This window comes from Oncorhynchus keta, chromosome 28, assembly GCF_023373465.1.
Source record: "Oncorhynchus keta strain PuntledgeMale-10-30-2019 chromosome 28, Oket_V2, whole genome shotgun sequence".
NCBI lineage: Eukaryota > Metazoa > Chordata > Actinopteri > Salmoniformes > Salmonidae > Oncorhynchus > Oncorhynchus keta.
In genome coordinates, this window is record NC_068448.1 from 24,184,985 (window position 1) to 24,198,375 (window position 13,391).

Consider the following 13,391-nt stretch of genomic DNA (forward strand, 5'->3'; position numbering starts at 1 on the left):
AAACCATCATATGATGAAACTGGCTCTCATCAGGACCACCACAGGAAAGGAAGACCTAGAGTTACCTCTGCTGCAGAGGATAAGTTCATTAGTGTTAACTGCATCTCAGATTCCAGCCCAAATAAATGTGTCACAGAGTTCAAGTAACAGGCACATCTCAACATCAACTGTTCAAAGGAGACGTGAATCAGGCCTTCGTGGTTGAATTGCTGCAAAGCAAACCACTACTACAATAATAAGAAGAGACTTGCTTGGGCCAAGAAACACAATCAACGGACATTAGACCGGTGGAAATCTGTCCTTTGGTCTGATGAGTCCAAATTTGAGATTTTTGGTTCCAACCACCGTGTCTTTGTGAGAAGCAGAGTAGGTGAACGGATGATCTCCGCTTGTGTAATTCCTACCGTGAAGCATGGAGGAGGTGTGATGGTGCTTTGCTGGTGACACTGTCTGTGATTTATTTAGAATTCAAGGCACACTTAACCAGCATGGTTACCACAGCATTCTGCAGAGATATGCCATCCCATCTTGTTTGCGCTTAGTGGGACTCTCACTTGTTTTTCAACAGGACAATGACCCAACACACCTCCAGGCTGTGTAAGGGCTATTTGACCAAGAACGAGAGTGATGGAGTGCTGCATCAGATGACCTGGCCTGCACAATCACCTGACCTCAACCCAATTGAGATGGTTTGGGATGACTGGAACCGTAGAGTGAAGGAAAAGCAGCCAACAAGTGCTCAGCATATGTGGGAACTCAAGACTGTTGGAAAAGCATTCCAGGTGAAGCTGGTTGAGAGAATGCCAAGCGTACGCAAAGCTGTCATCAAGGCAAAGGGTGGCTACTTTGGTTACTACATGATTCCATGTGTTATTTCATAGTTTTGATGTCTTCACTATTGTTCTACAATGTAGAAAATAGTAAAAAATAAAGAAACACTCTTAAATGAGTAGGTGTGTCCAAACGTTTGACTTGTACTGTACATAGATATATAGCTATATACATATATATTTAAGCCCCATCTAGTAACATTTTGTCAGAAGAGTTCTATGGAACACAGAAGTTTCATAGAACATCTCCCCAGAAGAACACACCACAAGGAAGATACTGTGGATGTTATCATAGGACTATGGAAATCTATTCCAGAAAAGTATCATACTATTGGCTATTCTTAAATCTTCTCCTAGTCATTTCCCAAACTTGAATGACATTTGTCACTCATGTTAAAGCCATCGCCATCTCCTCCATTCAGTCAGTGCATGACGTCACGTGTATGACATCACGCATGGTCTCTTACCAATCACTGTGTCTTTCAGCAGTGGGCCTTGCCTTGTGCGCACTGAATGCATGCCAGCTGCATCAATGTACTCTTCAGTTTCTCCTGTCCCACTTTTCACATTGGGATCTGTTGTTTGGCCGTAAAATAATAAAAACCTTGATGGCACTTTCCACAATTACTTTTCATTTGATTGAATATGAAAATAAACCATCCGCTTTATGATTGTAATGGAAACAGTGACTTGACATAGCAACAATGAACAATACATGACAAAATAACCATATATATATACACAGATTAATAGAACAAAAACACACTCAGACATATTATTGTGAACAAAACATACATTGGGACATACAAGCAAACCAGTAATACTTTACATTAAGGCATACTTAAAGGGATTTCTGAAGGGGTTTATAAGTAGTTTATAAAGAGTAAATTATATATTTAATGTTTATGTTTTTACAAACCACTTATGAACCCCTTTTAAATCCTTTTAGGTAAGTATTTGTTAGTGTGAAGTGTTACCAACAAACACTGTTCTACACATATGAACAAACTTGAACATGTCACAAATATATAAAGCAGAAAGTTGTGGACAGACAAACATGTTTGACCAATTGTTTTCAAGAGAGGTCATTCTAAGTAATACTTTGTCTTCTAATCTGAACTTGGATAAGATCAGATGTTGTGTTGGTGTCTATTGACGTCTTTTCACGATGAACAGATCCTGAACCATGCTGTTGGCATGGAGATTCTGGTATCAGAGTTATTGGAATGGTCTTTCCATGCAGATACTGTTTCCATGGTTTGTTTCACAAATATTTGTTGAATATTTGAAAATCAAGGACGCTTTCAAAGTCTTATGAGTAGAACACAAAAAGCATGACAGAAATACACAAACACACAACACAACAAGCCTCTACAGGATTCAGGGATTAGATATATTTTCGTATTATTGTAGATATGTAAAGTTTAGTTTTATGGAACATAGAAAAGTTGAATAGATATTCCATTGAAGATACTACTGATGTTAGAGGACTGCATACTGTACATTCATTCTCAAAAATAAACAGACATGGATTATTTTGAGATACTGTATGTATGATTAGATTCAACATTCCCCTTGAATGAACATTTCAGTATCATCTCATCGGTATCATACTTCTCCAAGTTATTTCCCAAACTTGAGTTATATTTGTAGGAACGTCATGTCCTTCGTGCAGTCAGTACACAAAGTCATATGTGATCTCTTACCAATCACACTGTCTTTCAGCAGAAGGCCTTGTCTTGTGCGCATTGAACACTTAGCAGACTCATCAGTGTACTCAGTTTCTCCTGTCCCCATTTTCGCATTGGGATCTGTGGTTTGGCCTTAAAGTTAGAATAATCCTGCCGACACTTTTCATAATTACTTTTTGTTTGGTTAAATATAAAACGAAACAATCCATTCATTCCTTGATTGTAATGGTAACGATGACAAGATAGATCTACAAATAAAAATATATGACAAATAACGAATTCTGTTATACAGTTATAACACAATGGTTATTTTGGTACTGGCCAAATAATGAGCTAATATATGACTGCAATGTTATTGATTATTATTGTGAGTAAAGCCAGTGCTGTCATATAAGCTCAGTATTTGTCTAGCAGATAAATGAGAAGCACAATTTCTACCAATGTATCATTACTGATTTATTACTGATTTATCTACAACAGCTTATAAACTACCTATAAACCTTTTAAAATACCTTAAGATAAGTATTCCTTAATCTGTTCAACTTTAACACCCTCTGGTGGCATTTTCTAAACTACACAATATTGTATACTACATGCTTAGTACTGTTAGAAAGGTAAGAACTGTGGGATTCCAATTGTCAAATGTTGGAGAATAATACATTTGAAAGTCTAGGTTTTTTCATAAAATATGTCACCAATTACTGTTCCGAAAGGATAAATAGGAACACAGACGTTTCAAAAGTGCAGGGCTTGTGCAATGTCATTTTTCGTCTTATAGGAATAATTAGTTGTCTTACTGGAATGATATACATATGAGGAGAAAGCTAAAGCCTCTACCTATCCATTGATGTAAATATATCCCCTGTCTGATTCCCAGTTCGTCCACTAGATGACAGTAGGTGATCACAAGATGTCTCTTGGCCTCTTGAAACCAGTTGCGTCTGGTTTGTCACTGTGCCAAAATGGCCAAACGGATTTTCAAGCCTGACATATTAAAACGACCCTAGCAATCACGGCTTTCAGGAATAAGACATAAACAGGTGAGGAAACTGCAAAGTATTTTCCCGTTCACTTTTCCTATTGTAAACGAGTGAGAGAGATCAACAGCGCATGCGGAGGATGCATTTTAGATAATGTGGATGGAGAAGGAAATGCATTTCTTTACAACAGTGGTCACCAACCTTTTCTGAGTCAAGATCACTTTCTGAGTCAAAATGCATGCCAAGAACTACAGCTATGATTGTTTATTAACATGACTTAAAAAATGTAAGCATATGCAACATTAACCAATTAAAAACAGTACTGTAGCAATGAGGTTTGTGCAGTAAGCTATAGGCCCAATAAATTTTCACCGCATACTGGCTTTGCTTGAATTTACCTGCATTTACCTACAATGCATTGTTTTTAGGGAATAAAAAAAAAAAAAACAGTATTTCCAAATTTTAGGTAGGCTATATGACCACACCGTTAATAGAGCCATTGCTGTATTACTTGTGAGGCACAGCTGATTGAGCCTACATTTAAATAATTTGCTTTTTATTTTACTGGGCTGATGGTGCCTGCATCTGATGGTCAGTCTCAGCAGAGGGAGAGAGCAGCAGACTAATAAAACACGGATCCCACGGAACCCAAACCTCTGCATGCGTGCGCCATCGTGGGTAACCGATGTGAAATGGCTAGCTAGTTAGCGGTGTTGCGCGCTAATAGCATTTCAATCGGTGACATCACTCGCTTTGAGACCTTGAAGTAGTGGTTCCCCTTGCTCTGCAAGGGCCGTGGCTTTTGTGGAGCGATGGGTAACGATGTTTCGTGGGTGACTGTTGTTGATGTGTGCAGAGGGTCCCTGGTTCGAGCAAGGCGAGGGGATGGACTAAAGTTATACTGTTACACGTGCATAAATGCATTTTGTCCCCCCACACCAAACGCGATCACGACACGCAGGTTAAAATATCAAAACAAACTCTGAACCAATTACATTAATTTGAGGACAAGTCGAAAAGCATTAAACATTTATGTTGATAGCTAATTTGTCCTGGGATATTAACATTGAGTTGTTATTTTAACTGAAATGCACATCCTCTACTCCGCCACTTAATCCACACATAAAACGGTCAACCGAATCGTTTCTAGTCATCTCTCCTCCTTCCAGGCTTTTTCTTCTCTTTATATTGAGATTGGCAACTTTCCTAAATTAGGTGCATTACCGCCACTGACTTCGGTCGTCCTTCAGTCACCCACGTGGGTATAACCAATGAGGCGATGGCACATGGGTACCTACTTCTATCAACCAATAAGGAGATGGGAGAGGCAGGACTTGCAGCGCGATCTGCATCAAAAATAGAACTGACTTCTATTTTAGCCGTTAGCAATGCAGACGCTCATTGGCGCGCGTGCGCGCGAGCAGTGTGGGTGCAGTAATTGAATAACATAGATTTCTTCTATTTTGCACTGCTCGCAACGCGAGCTGTGTCGTCAGCCTGTAAAATAGAAGTCAGTTCTATTTGTGACGCAGATCGTGCTGCAAGTCATGCCTCTCGCATCTCCTCATTGGTTTATACAAGCAGGTACCCACGTGCAATCTCCTCATTGGTTATACCCAAAAAAAGCCTAGAAGGAGGAGAGATGACTAGAAACGATTCTGTTGACCGTTTTATGTGTGGATTAATTGTCGGAGTAGAGGACCTTGTACATTTCAGGTAAAATAACAACTCAATGTTTATATCCCAGAACAAATTAGCTAGCAAGTGCAAGCTAGCTAGCTAAATTGCCATAAATGTTTCATGCTTTTCGACCTTTCCCCAAATTAATATAATTGGTTTAGAGTTTGTTTTGATATTTTAACCTGCATGCCGTGATTGCGTTTGGTGTGGGGGGACAAAACACACTTATGCATGATGGCGCAAGCGTGCGTTCCGTGTAGGGTTCTCAACACACTCCACTCTCCCTTTCCTCCACTGACACTGACCAAAAAGGGACACCGTCTTCCAGCTGATGGCGAAACTGGAGTCGCACCATATTATTTCTGCCTCATACAGAAATTCATGTTGTTACTCATATGAACAGAGAAAGTGAAATATTCCTTGAAATTAAAAAAGACCCAAGCCGCTAATAATAATGTAATGAAACATCAGGGAGCAGGTCTCGCTTCTAGCCCAAGGTCCTGCACGCTACCGACTGTGCTGCAAAATCATGCTCGTGCAGCAGTCGATTTCCGCGCTTATAAACCTAGGGTCGTTACACTACTCCCTCCTTTCAAAGAGCGCGTCCTCGCGCAAGCTTGCGACTCTACGTATTACAGGAACGCGCTCACCGGCACACGCACTGTCGTGGATGGAAGGTCCGATCACTTCTGACACCAATGTTATGAAACAGCAGGGAGCAGGTCTCGGACCCTCGACCTTCTAGCCCGAGGTCCGGCGCGCTATCGACTGTGCCGCAAAAGCATGCTCGTGCGGCAGAGTCGATTTCCGCGCTTATAAACCCAGGGTCGTTACAATAACAACAACGCAATAACAACAACAATACTTTCCTAATCATTCATTACTGCTGCACTGCTTGTAGCGCTGAGTGGAAATAGGAAGAACGCGCATTTTATGGCTTATAAAAGTGTTGAATACAAAGTGTTAAACATGAACTCACTCAAAAAAACAGCAGTTCTTTGCTGTATTCGTTGACAGTCTCTCTCTAGACATGTTTTTTAAAGTTTTGAAATCTCACAGTATCTATTTTCTTGTAGCTTTCTTTTATGCCTGCTACGTTACTGCAGACTCGGATATCTGAACAATCTGATTGGCCAGCGGTAGCATAGTGTACTTGATTTCCTCTCCAGGCCCACCGGGAAGGCAGAGTTTGTACCTTCAGACACATGAAATTTCAACAGTTTGCTTACCCGGCGCGCAGGGCTTCTGAATTGGCTGCACCTACCACCAACAGCTCGAGACTAATAAAAAAAATAGTAACACAAGGCTTTATCGTTGGGTTTTTACAGAAATGTTTGGCGATTGGCTAGAAAGGCCTTGGAGATCGCAATCGACCGGTTGGTGACCACTGCTTTACAATGACCATTAGGGTGTACCTTTTCCATACACACTAAAAGTTTGAGCTTTTTGTGACTTTACCTACAATGCATACTCTATGAATATGGCCAAAGCAAGGAGTGGGAGGTAACCAAACTGTCTGGACCCGGTACCAGGTCCAAAACAGTCCCTTAGATATATTAAACGGGTTGTTAAAAGTGTTACTAATAAGAACAAACTGTTCTATACGAACAGACTTGAATAAGTCACAGAGAGATAACATACACATGTGAACAGAAGAACTTGTTAGAAAATAATGGATGAGATTCAATATTTTAACTATATACTATTTTTAGTTTTAATTTATTTATAAAATACATGTTGCTTGTTAAAACTATGGTTAAGTAAACTGCATACTGTTTAACCACTTGATGTCAAGTGGAATACAAATGATACTGTAACTGTATTACTGCATGTTACTCTAAGTTAAATTACTGTACGGTTAGTTCAAATGTTGACAAATTAAAATAATATTTTCATTTTTTTTCTCCATTTTTATCATTTAATGCAATCCCAAGGTGACTTGTTAATTCATTAAGATGCATCTGAGATTTTAGAGACTACCTCCATGCAGTAGCCAAGGTGTCTCAGTGTGTTTCTTACCAATGACTGTGTCTGGTATAAGTGGACCAGTATGGCCCTTACGTCCCTTACTGTCTCCATCGCCTTCCCCGTTTGCATTTGGGTCAATGTCATTGTTTGATGCTCCTATCAGCAATTATTATATCAGTTTGAAATATTGTAAAAAATGCATAAACCATTATACAGTAGACCTGAATACATATTGTACATTCTTATTAATGTAGGATGTTGTGCCAATGTGTTATCCTTTTCATTATACATTATTTTTCTATGTCGTCTATATACATTATCTTTTCAAGTACAGTATATAACATGTGTCCAATGTGTTTATAATCGAGATATCATTTGTCTTACCTTTGCCTTTGTCCGAAACATCAGTGGATTTCTTGTACTTGTCATCTCTTTCCTTCTCAGCATCTTTGATTTTACATACATAAAATGATTTAAAAAAAGGGGTTTACAAGTTGTTTATTAATGGTTAATTATTTGTTTATATAGATGATATAGTATAAACTACTTACACAACCTTTAAAATACTTTTAGGTAAGTAATTCCTTCATGTAAAGTGTTACTAACAAGAACAAATGTTCTACACAGACTTGAATAAGTCAATGAGACATAACATACCGTTGTGGACAGAAGAACCTGTTATACAAATGTTTATCATTTCATGCATGAGATTCAATATTTCAAGTATTTACTATTTTTGACATTAGTGTACTATTTTAAGGTGGGTTTTATCAAATGTATTTTGCTTGATATCTGTGGTTAAGTAAACTGCAATTCTGGTTAATCACTTGATGTCAAGTGGAATACAAATGATACTGTAAGTTTATTACTGCATGTTACTCTAAGTTAAATTACTGTAAGTTATGTTAAAATGTAGAAAATGTAAATAAAGTAAAATGTTTTTTTAGTGTTTATCATTTAATGCAATCCTAAGGTGACTTGTTAATTCATTAAGATGCATCTGAGATTTTAGAGACTACCTCCATGCAGTAGCCAAGGTGTCTCAGTGTGTTTCTTACCAATGACTGCGTCTGGTATAAGTGGTCCCTTACTGTCTCCATCTCCTTCCACGTTTGCATTTGGGTCAATGCCATTGTTTGATGATCCTATCAGTAATTATTGTATCAGTTGTCAATTTGAAATATCGTCAAAAATGCATAAACCATTATACACCTGAATACATATTGTACATTTCTATTAACATAGGATGTTGTGACAATGTGTTATCCTTTTCATTATACCATATTTTTCAAAGTCGACCCTATTACTTTCCTTTTTCTTTTTCAGTATATAACATATATGTCCAATGTGTTTATAATAGGGCTATCATTCGTCTTACCTTTGCCTTTGTCAGAATCATCAGTGGATTTCTTGTTCTTCTTGTCATCTCCTTCCTTTTCAGAGTCTTTCATTTCGCCAACTGATTTGCTAACTGATTTGCCACCATCTTTGGATTTGTTTGATCCACTTTTAGACTTGTTTTTTCCATCTCCGGTGTCTTTACCTTCCCCACTGTCTCCGCCTTCCCCACTGTCTCCGCCTTCCCCACTGTCTCCATCCCCAGTGTCAGGAGGAGGGGGTGCCAGGAGTGCCTCTCGGGCAAGCCTCTCCTCTTCCGCTCTGGCCTTGTTTGCAGCGTCGATCTGCTCCTGCCTTTCCTTCGCCAGTTTTTCCTGCTGCTCTTGAGCCAGTTTCCCCAGATCCAACCCTGTTCCACCAGCCTGGGTTGTTTTTCGCGTCTTCTTTTTACCATGGGAAGCAGGGTCGCTGTCAGCTGAGAGAGAAAGAGAGCGGGTGAGAGAAAGGGAGAGATAGGGGAATACTGTACAAGGTGCTCAGTGAGCATGGTTATTAAAATGATTATTGATATGGAACATTTCGATAAGTGTTGAGAAGACATAGTACCTCTCAAATCTGTCATGAGACCAGAACTGAGTTAGCGAGGTGAATAGTATATGTTGTTCAACCAAAAATGAATCAATCTGCTGTTTCCTTCATCTGAAACATTACATATTGTGCAAGATATGAAGATGTAATGTTACCTTCCACTATCAGCCAGGCACTGCATGTCTTGATTCCTGCCGCAGCAGAGTAGATACCCTTGTCCAGCTGGCTACAGTCCTTTATTAGCAGTCTGTGGATCAGCTTGTCTTCGGATACAGTTATGGTGTATTTCTCTCCCTCCTCCAGAGTGGCATTCTTGCCCATCCATTTGATTCTGGGACAGGGTTGTGACAGGACACACTCAAACATAGCATCCTCTCTCTCTTTGGCCTTCACCTCCTGGATCTTGACAATGAAATCCACTGTGGGAACTGGGAGTAAAAGGGGAAATGGAACAAGCTCATGGGAATAAATAAGGACAGTTTATTATCTTCTATCAAAAAGGAATGCTATTCATAATCACTCTGTGCTCATCTTACTCTTGAAGTCTGTAGAGAACAGATTGACCTCCTCAACATCCACCTGATAGAGCCCAGCATCCTCTGCCTTAAGGTCCCGCACACTGAAGATTAACTTCTTCCCAACAGTCTTTAAGCTGTGTTTCATTTCTTCTTCATCACTATAGGGAATCATTACACCATCCTGCAAGATGATACAGAGTTCACACAGTGACAGCTACTATCAGATATGAGTTCAAATTCAGTTCATTTCATCAATTTAAAAAAAGAAAAAACTAAAATCCTCATAGTTGATGGGGTGTATGACAATTTACATGTTTTGACATGGATATCATGGCAAAATGATAATGGGATGAAGTTACTCTGGAACCATAGAAAATGTAATTATATGCCTGGAACTTTGGGTGAGAAATTTAAAGGAGATACTATTGCCTTACAAGAAAGAAGGTGACAAATTCTGTTTTAATTGTGCAATGTCAGTCTTTCCTTTAAGGCAGTTGTCATCCATTAAAATGTTGTACAATGTTGAATGACAAGTTTGTTGTGTAAGTTGAGATAAAAGCTAAATTATGTATAATGATACCTTTGCCTCATGTGGAATCTGAATCAGAGGTCAACTTCTAGATGTCTCACCTTGTAGAGGAAAATCCTACTGGAGAGGTCTTTGAGCTCAAGGTCAAACTCAAACGAAGCAATGCCTACTCCTTTAATATCAATATGTTTCAGGTTATTGATGGTCTCAATATACTGAGGAAGGGATGGCAGATGGTTTGGAAGATCACCACGAGGAAAAGGGTGGAGAGAAAATAATGGATGAGAGGGAGGGGAGTGGAGAGAAATGGAGTTTAAAATCACGAGGATGAAATGATAGGTTAAGGCTATTGCCACAATGACTTAATGTAGTTAACTAGTTACACTTCAATTAATTTCAGACACTATGAATCATGAGGTTCATACTGGTCATGTAGGTTTTCACACAAGCCATGAGCTACATTATATGACCAAAAACAGTACACACAGAAGACGTTTTGCACATACTGAATGTGCCCAATTCTCAAACCTGGGCCTGTTCCTCCTGTCTCTCCTTTTTCTTCTCACTGAGTTTCTTCAGCATTACACGGAAGTCTTTGACACCAAACTCAGCGCAGATTCGTTCATAGTCCTTCCTGTCTGCACTCATGATGATTTCCCAGAACCTTTCATCGATTTCTCCAGGTTCTTTCACAGCTTCCTCTTTGTCCACTCCCTTCCTGGTTGAAACATGACAGAAGCATGGCTTGAGTATTGGTACAAAACCATATACCATATTCTGTAGGATCTTCGTCAATGGTGGTCGTTGACATTTAAAAGGATTAGGATGATTTTTGCTTTATTAGCATGGCCTTTTTTCTAGTACGGCATATTGGATGACTGTCATTCATATTCCATTCACCTAGCTCAATGTAACATCGATAGGTTTAGGTTACTACATGATACTAGAATTGTCCCTGTACCCATCATGAGTTTGCTACAAACTAAACTGTGAATGAAAGTTTAAGAATGAAAACCTTTCCAAGTCAAACCTTCATATCCTGACCGCTAACTATTACACACAGCCTACATCATTGTCAGGTCATAGTCAACATAGCTACAAGAACTAACACGTTAGTAAAGTCGCTCAATCATGCAGTAAAGTGTACTCAGCAGCAATCAGTTTAGCAGTTACACTGGCGGGCTCCGGTGGCAATAAATGAATAAAACCAAAAGCTTATCTTGGTAGCATTCCAGTGTTGGATAGCCATAGCCAGCTAGCTAACATACCACCCCTCTCTGTTAGCTAGCTACTATGGAATAAATTAATTTGTTCAAAACTGTTCAAATATTGACTTTCTCTGTCTTTGAGTCAACTACTCACCACATTTCATGCACTAGCTGTAGCATATGCTTTTAGTACTAGATTCATGCTCTGATCCTTTGATTGGGTGGAAAACATGTCAGTTCATGCTGCAAGAACTCTGATAGATTACTGTGGAAGTCTATGGAAGGGGCTGAGAACCATGAGCCTCATAGGTTTTGTATTGAAGTCAATACCCTACAGAATGCTGCTGAGGCTACTAAAGACCTTCATTGCAAAACCGTGTGTTTGAATCAATTATTTAGTGACGTGATTAAATTTAGTATAGTTTTATCTAAAAAAGGATAACTTCTTTAATGTTTCACTATTTACATTTTTCTGGTTCTCCCCTTACTCCTCCGAAGAGCCTCCACTGAGCTTAGTTTCCCCATTTGTAAGCATTGTGGTCATCCCATCGCACTGTTTTGTCAGGCACAGAGGTCCCTGTTTACAAATACATGTAATGTAAATAGAAGGGTTTGGTTACTGATATCATGATATCATGATCGTCTCATATCTTACCTTTTTCTGAGCAATTTCCTGAACTCTGCTGGATCTACTGAACCTAAACAAAATAAAGGACGCTCAATGTTACCCAACTTAATGTAAAGTGAGAAGATACCATTGGAGTCTGGTGGGAGGAACTATAGGAGGATGGGCTCATTGTATTGGCTGGAATGGAATAAATGGAACCGTATCAAACACCTCAAACATATGGAAACCACTTTCCATTTACTCCATTCCAGCCAATACAATGAGCAAGTCGTGCTATATCTCCTCATACTAGGCTCCACTGCAGAATACTCACTGGGCAAAAACTAGTTGAATCAACGTTGCTCCCACATTATTTTGACAAAATAAACAAATGTGATGATGTTGAATCAACATGGAAAACTGATTGGATTTGCAAAAAGTTATCAATGTAAGCGAATTTCATCTTTTTGGGGGTATTTCATGTTGAAATCACATTAGCTGACAACTCAAACAAATGTAAATCAAACTAAATGTTGAACTGATGTCTGTGCCCAGTGGGTAGTCACATTAAATATCTGGTTCTAGTAACACCTTATTTGGATAGACCCAAATAGATGTTCAACTGTCAACAAACTATTCAACCAACTACTCACTACCCGGAGTTTGATAGTTTGAACATCTACAGTATGGATGATCTATTGTGGAGTATGTATCCAAATGTCTAAAAATGGTGCTATTGGTGGTGGAGGGTTCAGTAAGGAGGAAACTAGATGGTAACAGGGCAGCTAAACCAGATTCATGTTTGCAGAGCAGGATACATCATATTCATTTAAATGAAAACAGGTGTATGCCCATCGGCTTCGCAAGATTACGCTTTGGTTCTAGATTTCAACATGCAGCTCACGCCCGAGAACAACAGGATAAAATGCCTCACTCTACTCACCTCAGCAAAAAGTATTGATTCCAATGTAGCAGATAAATAACAAACTGTTTTCTCACTGCTCCAGTGTAGCTTTAGAGTAGTTGTGCAATGCCCATGGTGAGGTGGTTACTGTTTAATGTGATGTAGGTAAATAAGCAGTAGCAAAAGTATGTCAAATATGTACAAAGTAAATACAGTGCATTCGAAAAGTATTCAGACCCTTTGACTTTTTCTAGATTTTGTTACGTTACTGCCTTATTCTAAAATTAATTAAACCGCCCCCCTCATCAATCTACACACAATACCCCATAATGGCAAAGCAAAAATAGGTTTTTAGATTTTTTTGCGAATTTATAAAAAATAAACTAAAATATTAAAATATTACATTTACATAAGCATTCAGACCCCTACTCAGTACTTGTTGAAGCACCTTTGGCAGCGATTACAGCCTAGAGTCTTCTTGGATATGACTCTACAAGCGTGGCACACCTGTATTCTCTTCAGAGATGTTCGATTGGATTCAAGTCTGGGC

At 39.0% G+C, this 13,391-nt stretch overlaps 1 protein-coding gene across 7 annotated transcripts in view; it reads right to left on the reverse strand.

The window, feature by feature from the left end:
* LOC118360887 (immunoglobulin-like and fibronectin type III domain-containing protein 1) overlaps window positions 1-13,391 on the reverse strand; it is a 46,513-nt gene that overhangs the window by 16,987 nt on the left and 16,135 nt on the right. For 3 of the 7 annotated variants that reach the window (XM_052485184.1, XM_052485185.1, XM_052485183.1), the window contains 11 exons: window positions 11,986-12,028; window positions 10,651-10,840; window positions 10,224-10,337; window positions 9,612-9,774; window positions 9,231-9,503; window positions 8,528-8,962; window positions 8,208-8,294; window positions 7,534-7,596; window positions 7,201-7,305; window positions 2,537-2,641; window positions 1,298-1,405 (listed from right to left, as the gene is read on the reverse strand). In XM_052485184.1, the coding sequence (XP_052341144.1) occupies window positions 1,298-1,405; window positions 2,537-2,641; window positions 7,201-7,305; window positions 7,534-7,596; window positions 8,208-8,294; window positions 8,528-8,962; window positions 9,231-9,503; window positions 9,612-9,774; window positions 10,224-10,337; window positions 10,651-10,840; window positions 11,986-12,028 (1,686 nt within the window). The remainder of the gene's footprint in view (window positions 1-1,297; window positions 1,406-2,536; window positions 2,642-7,200; window positions 7,306-7,533; window positions 7,597-8,207; window positions 8,295-8,527; window positions 8,963-9,230; window positions 9,504-9,611; window positions 9,775-10,223; window positions 10,338-10,650; window positions 10,841-11,985; window positions 12,029-13,391) is intronic. The other 4 variants (XM_052485186.1, XM_035740420.2, XM_035740419.2 and 1 more) reach the window with 4 other exon arrangements.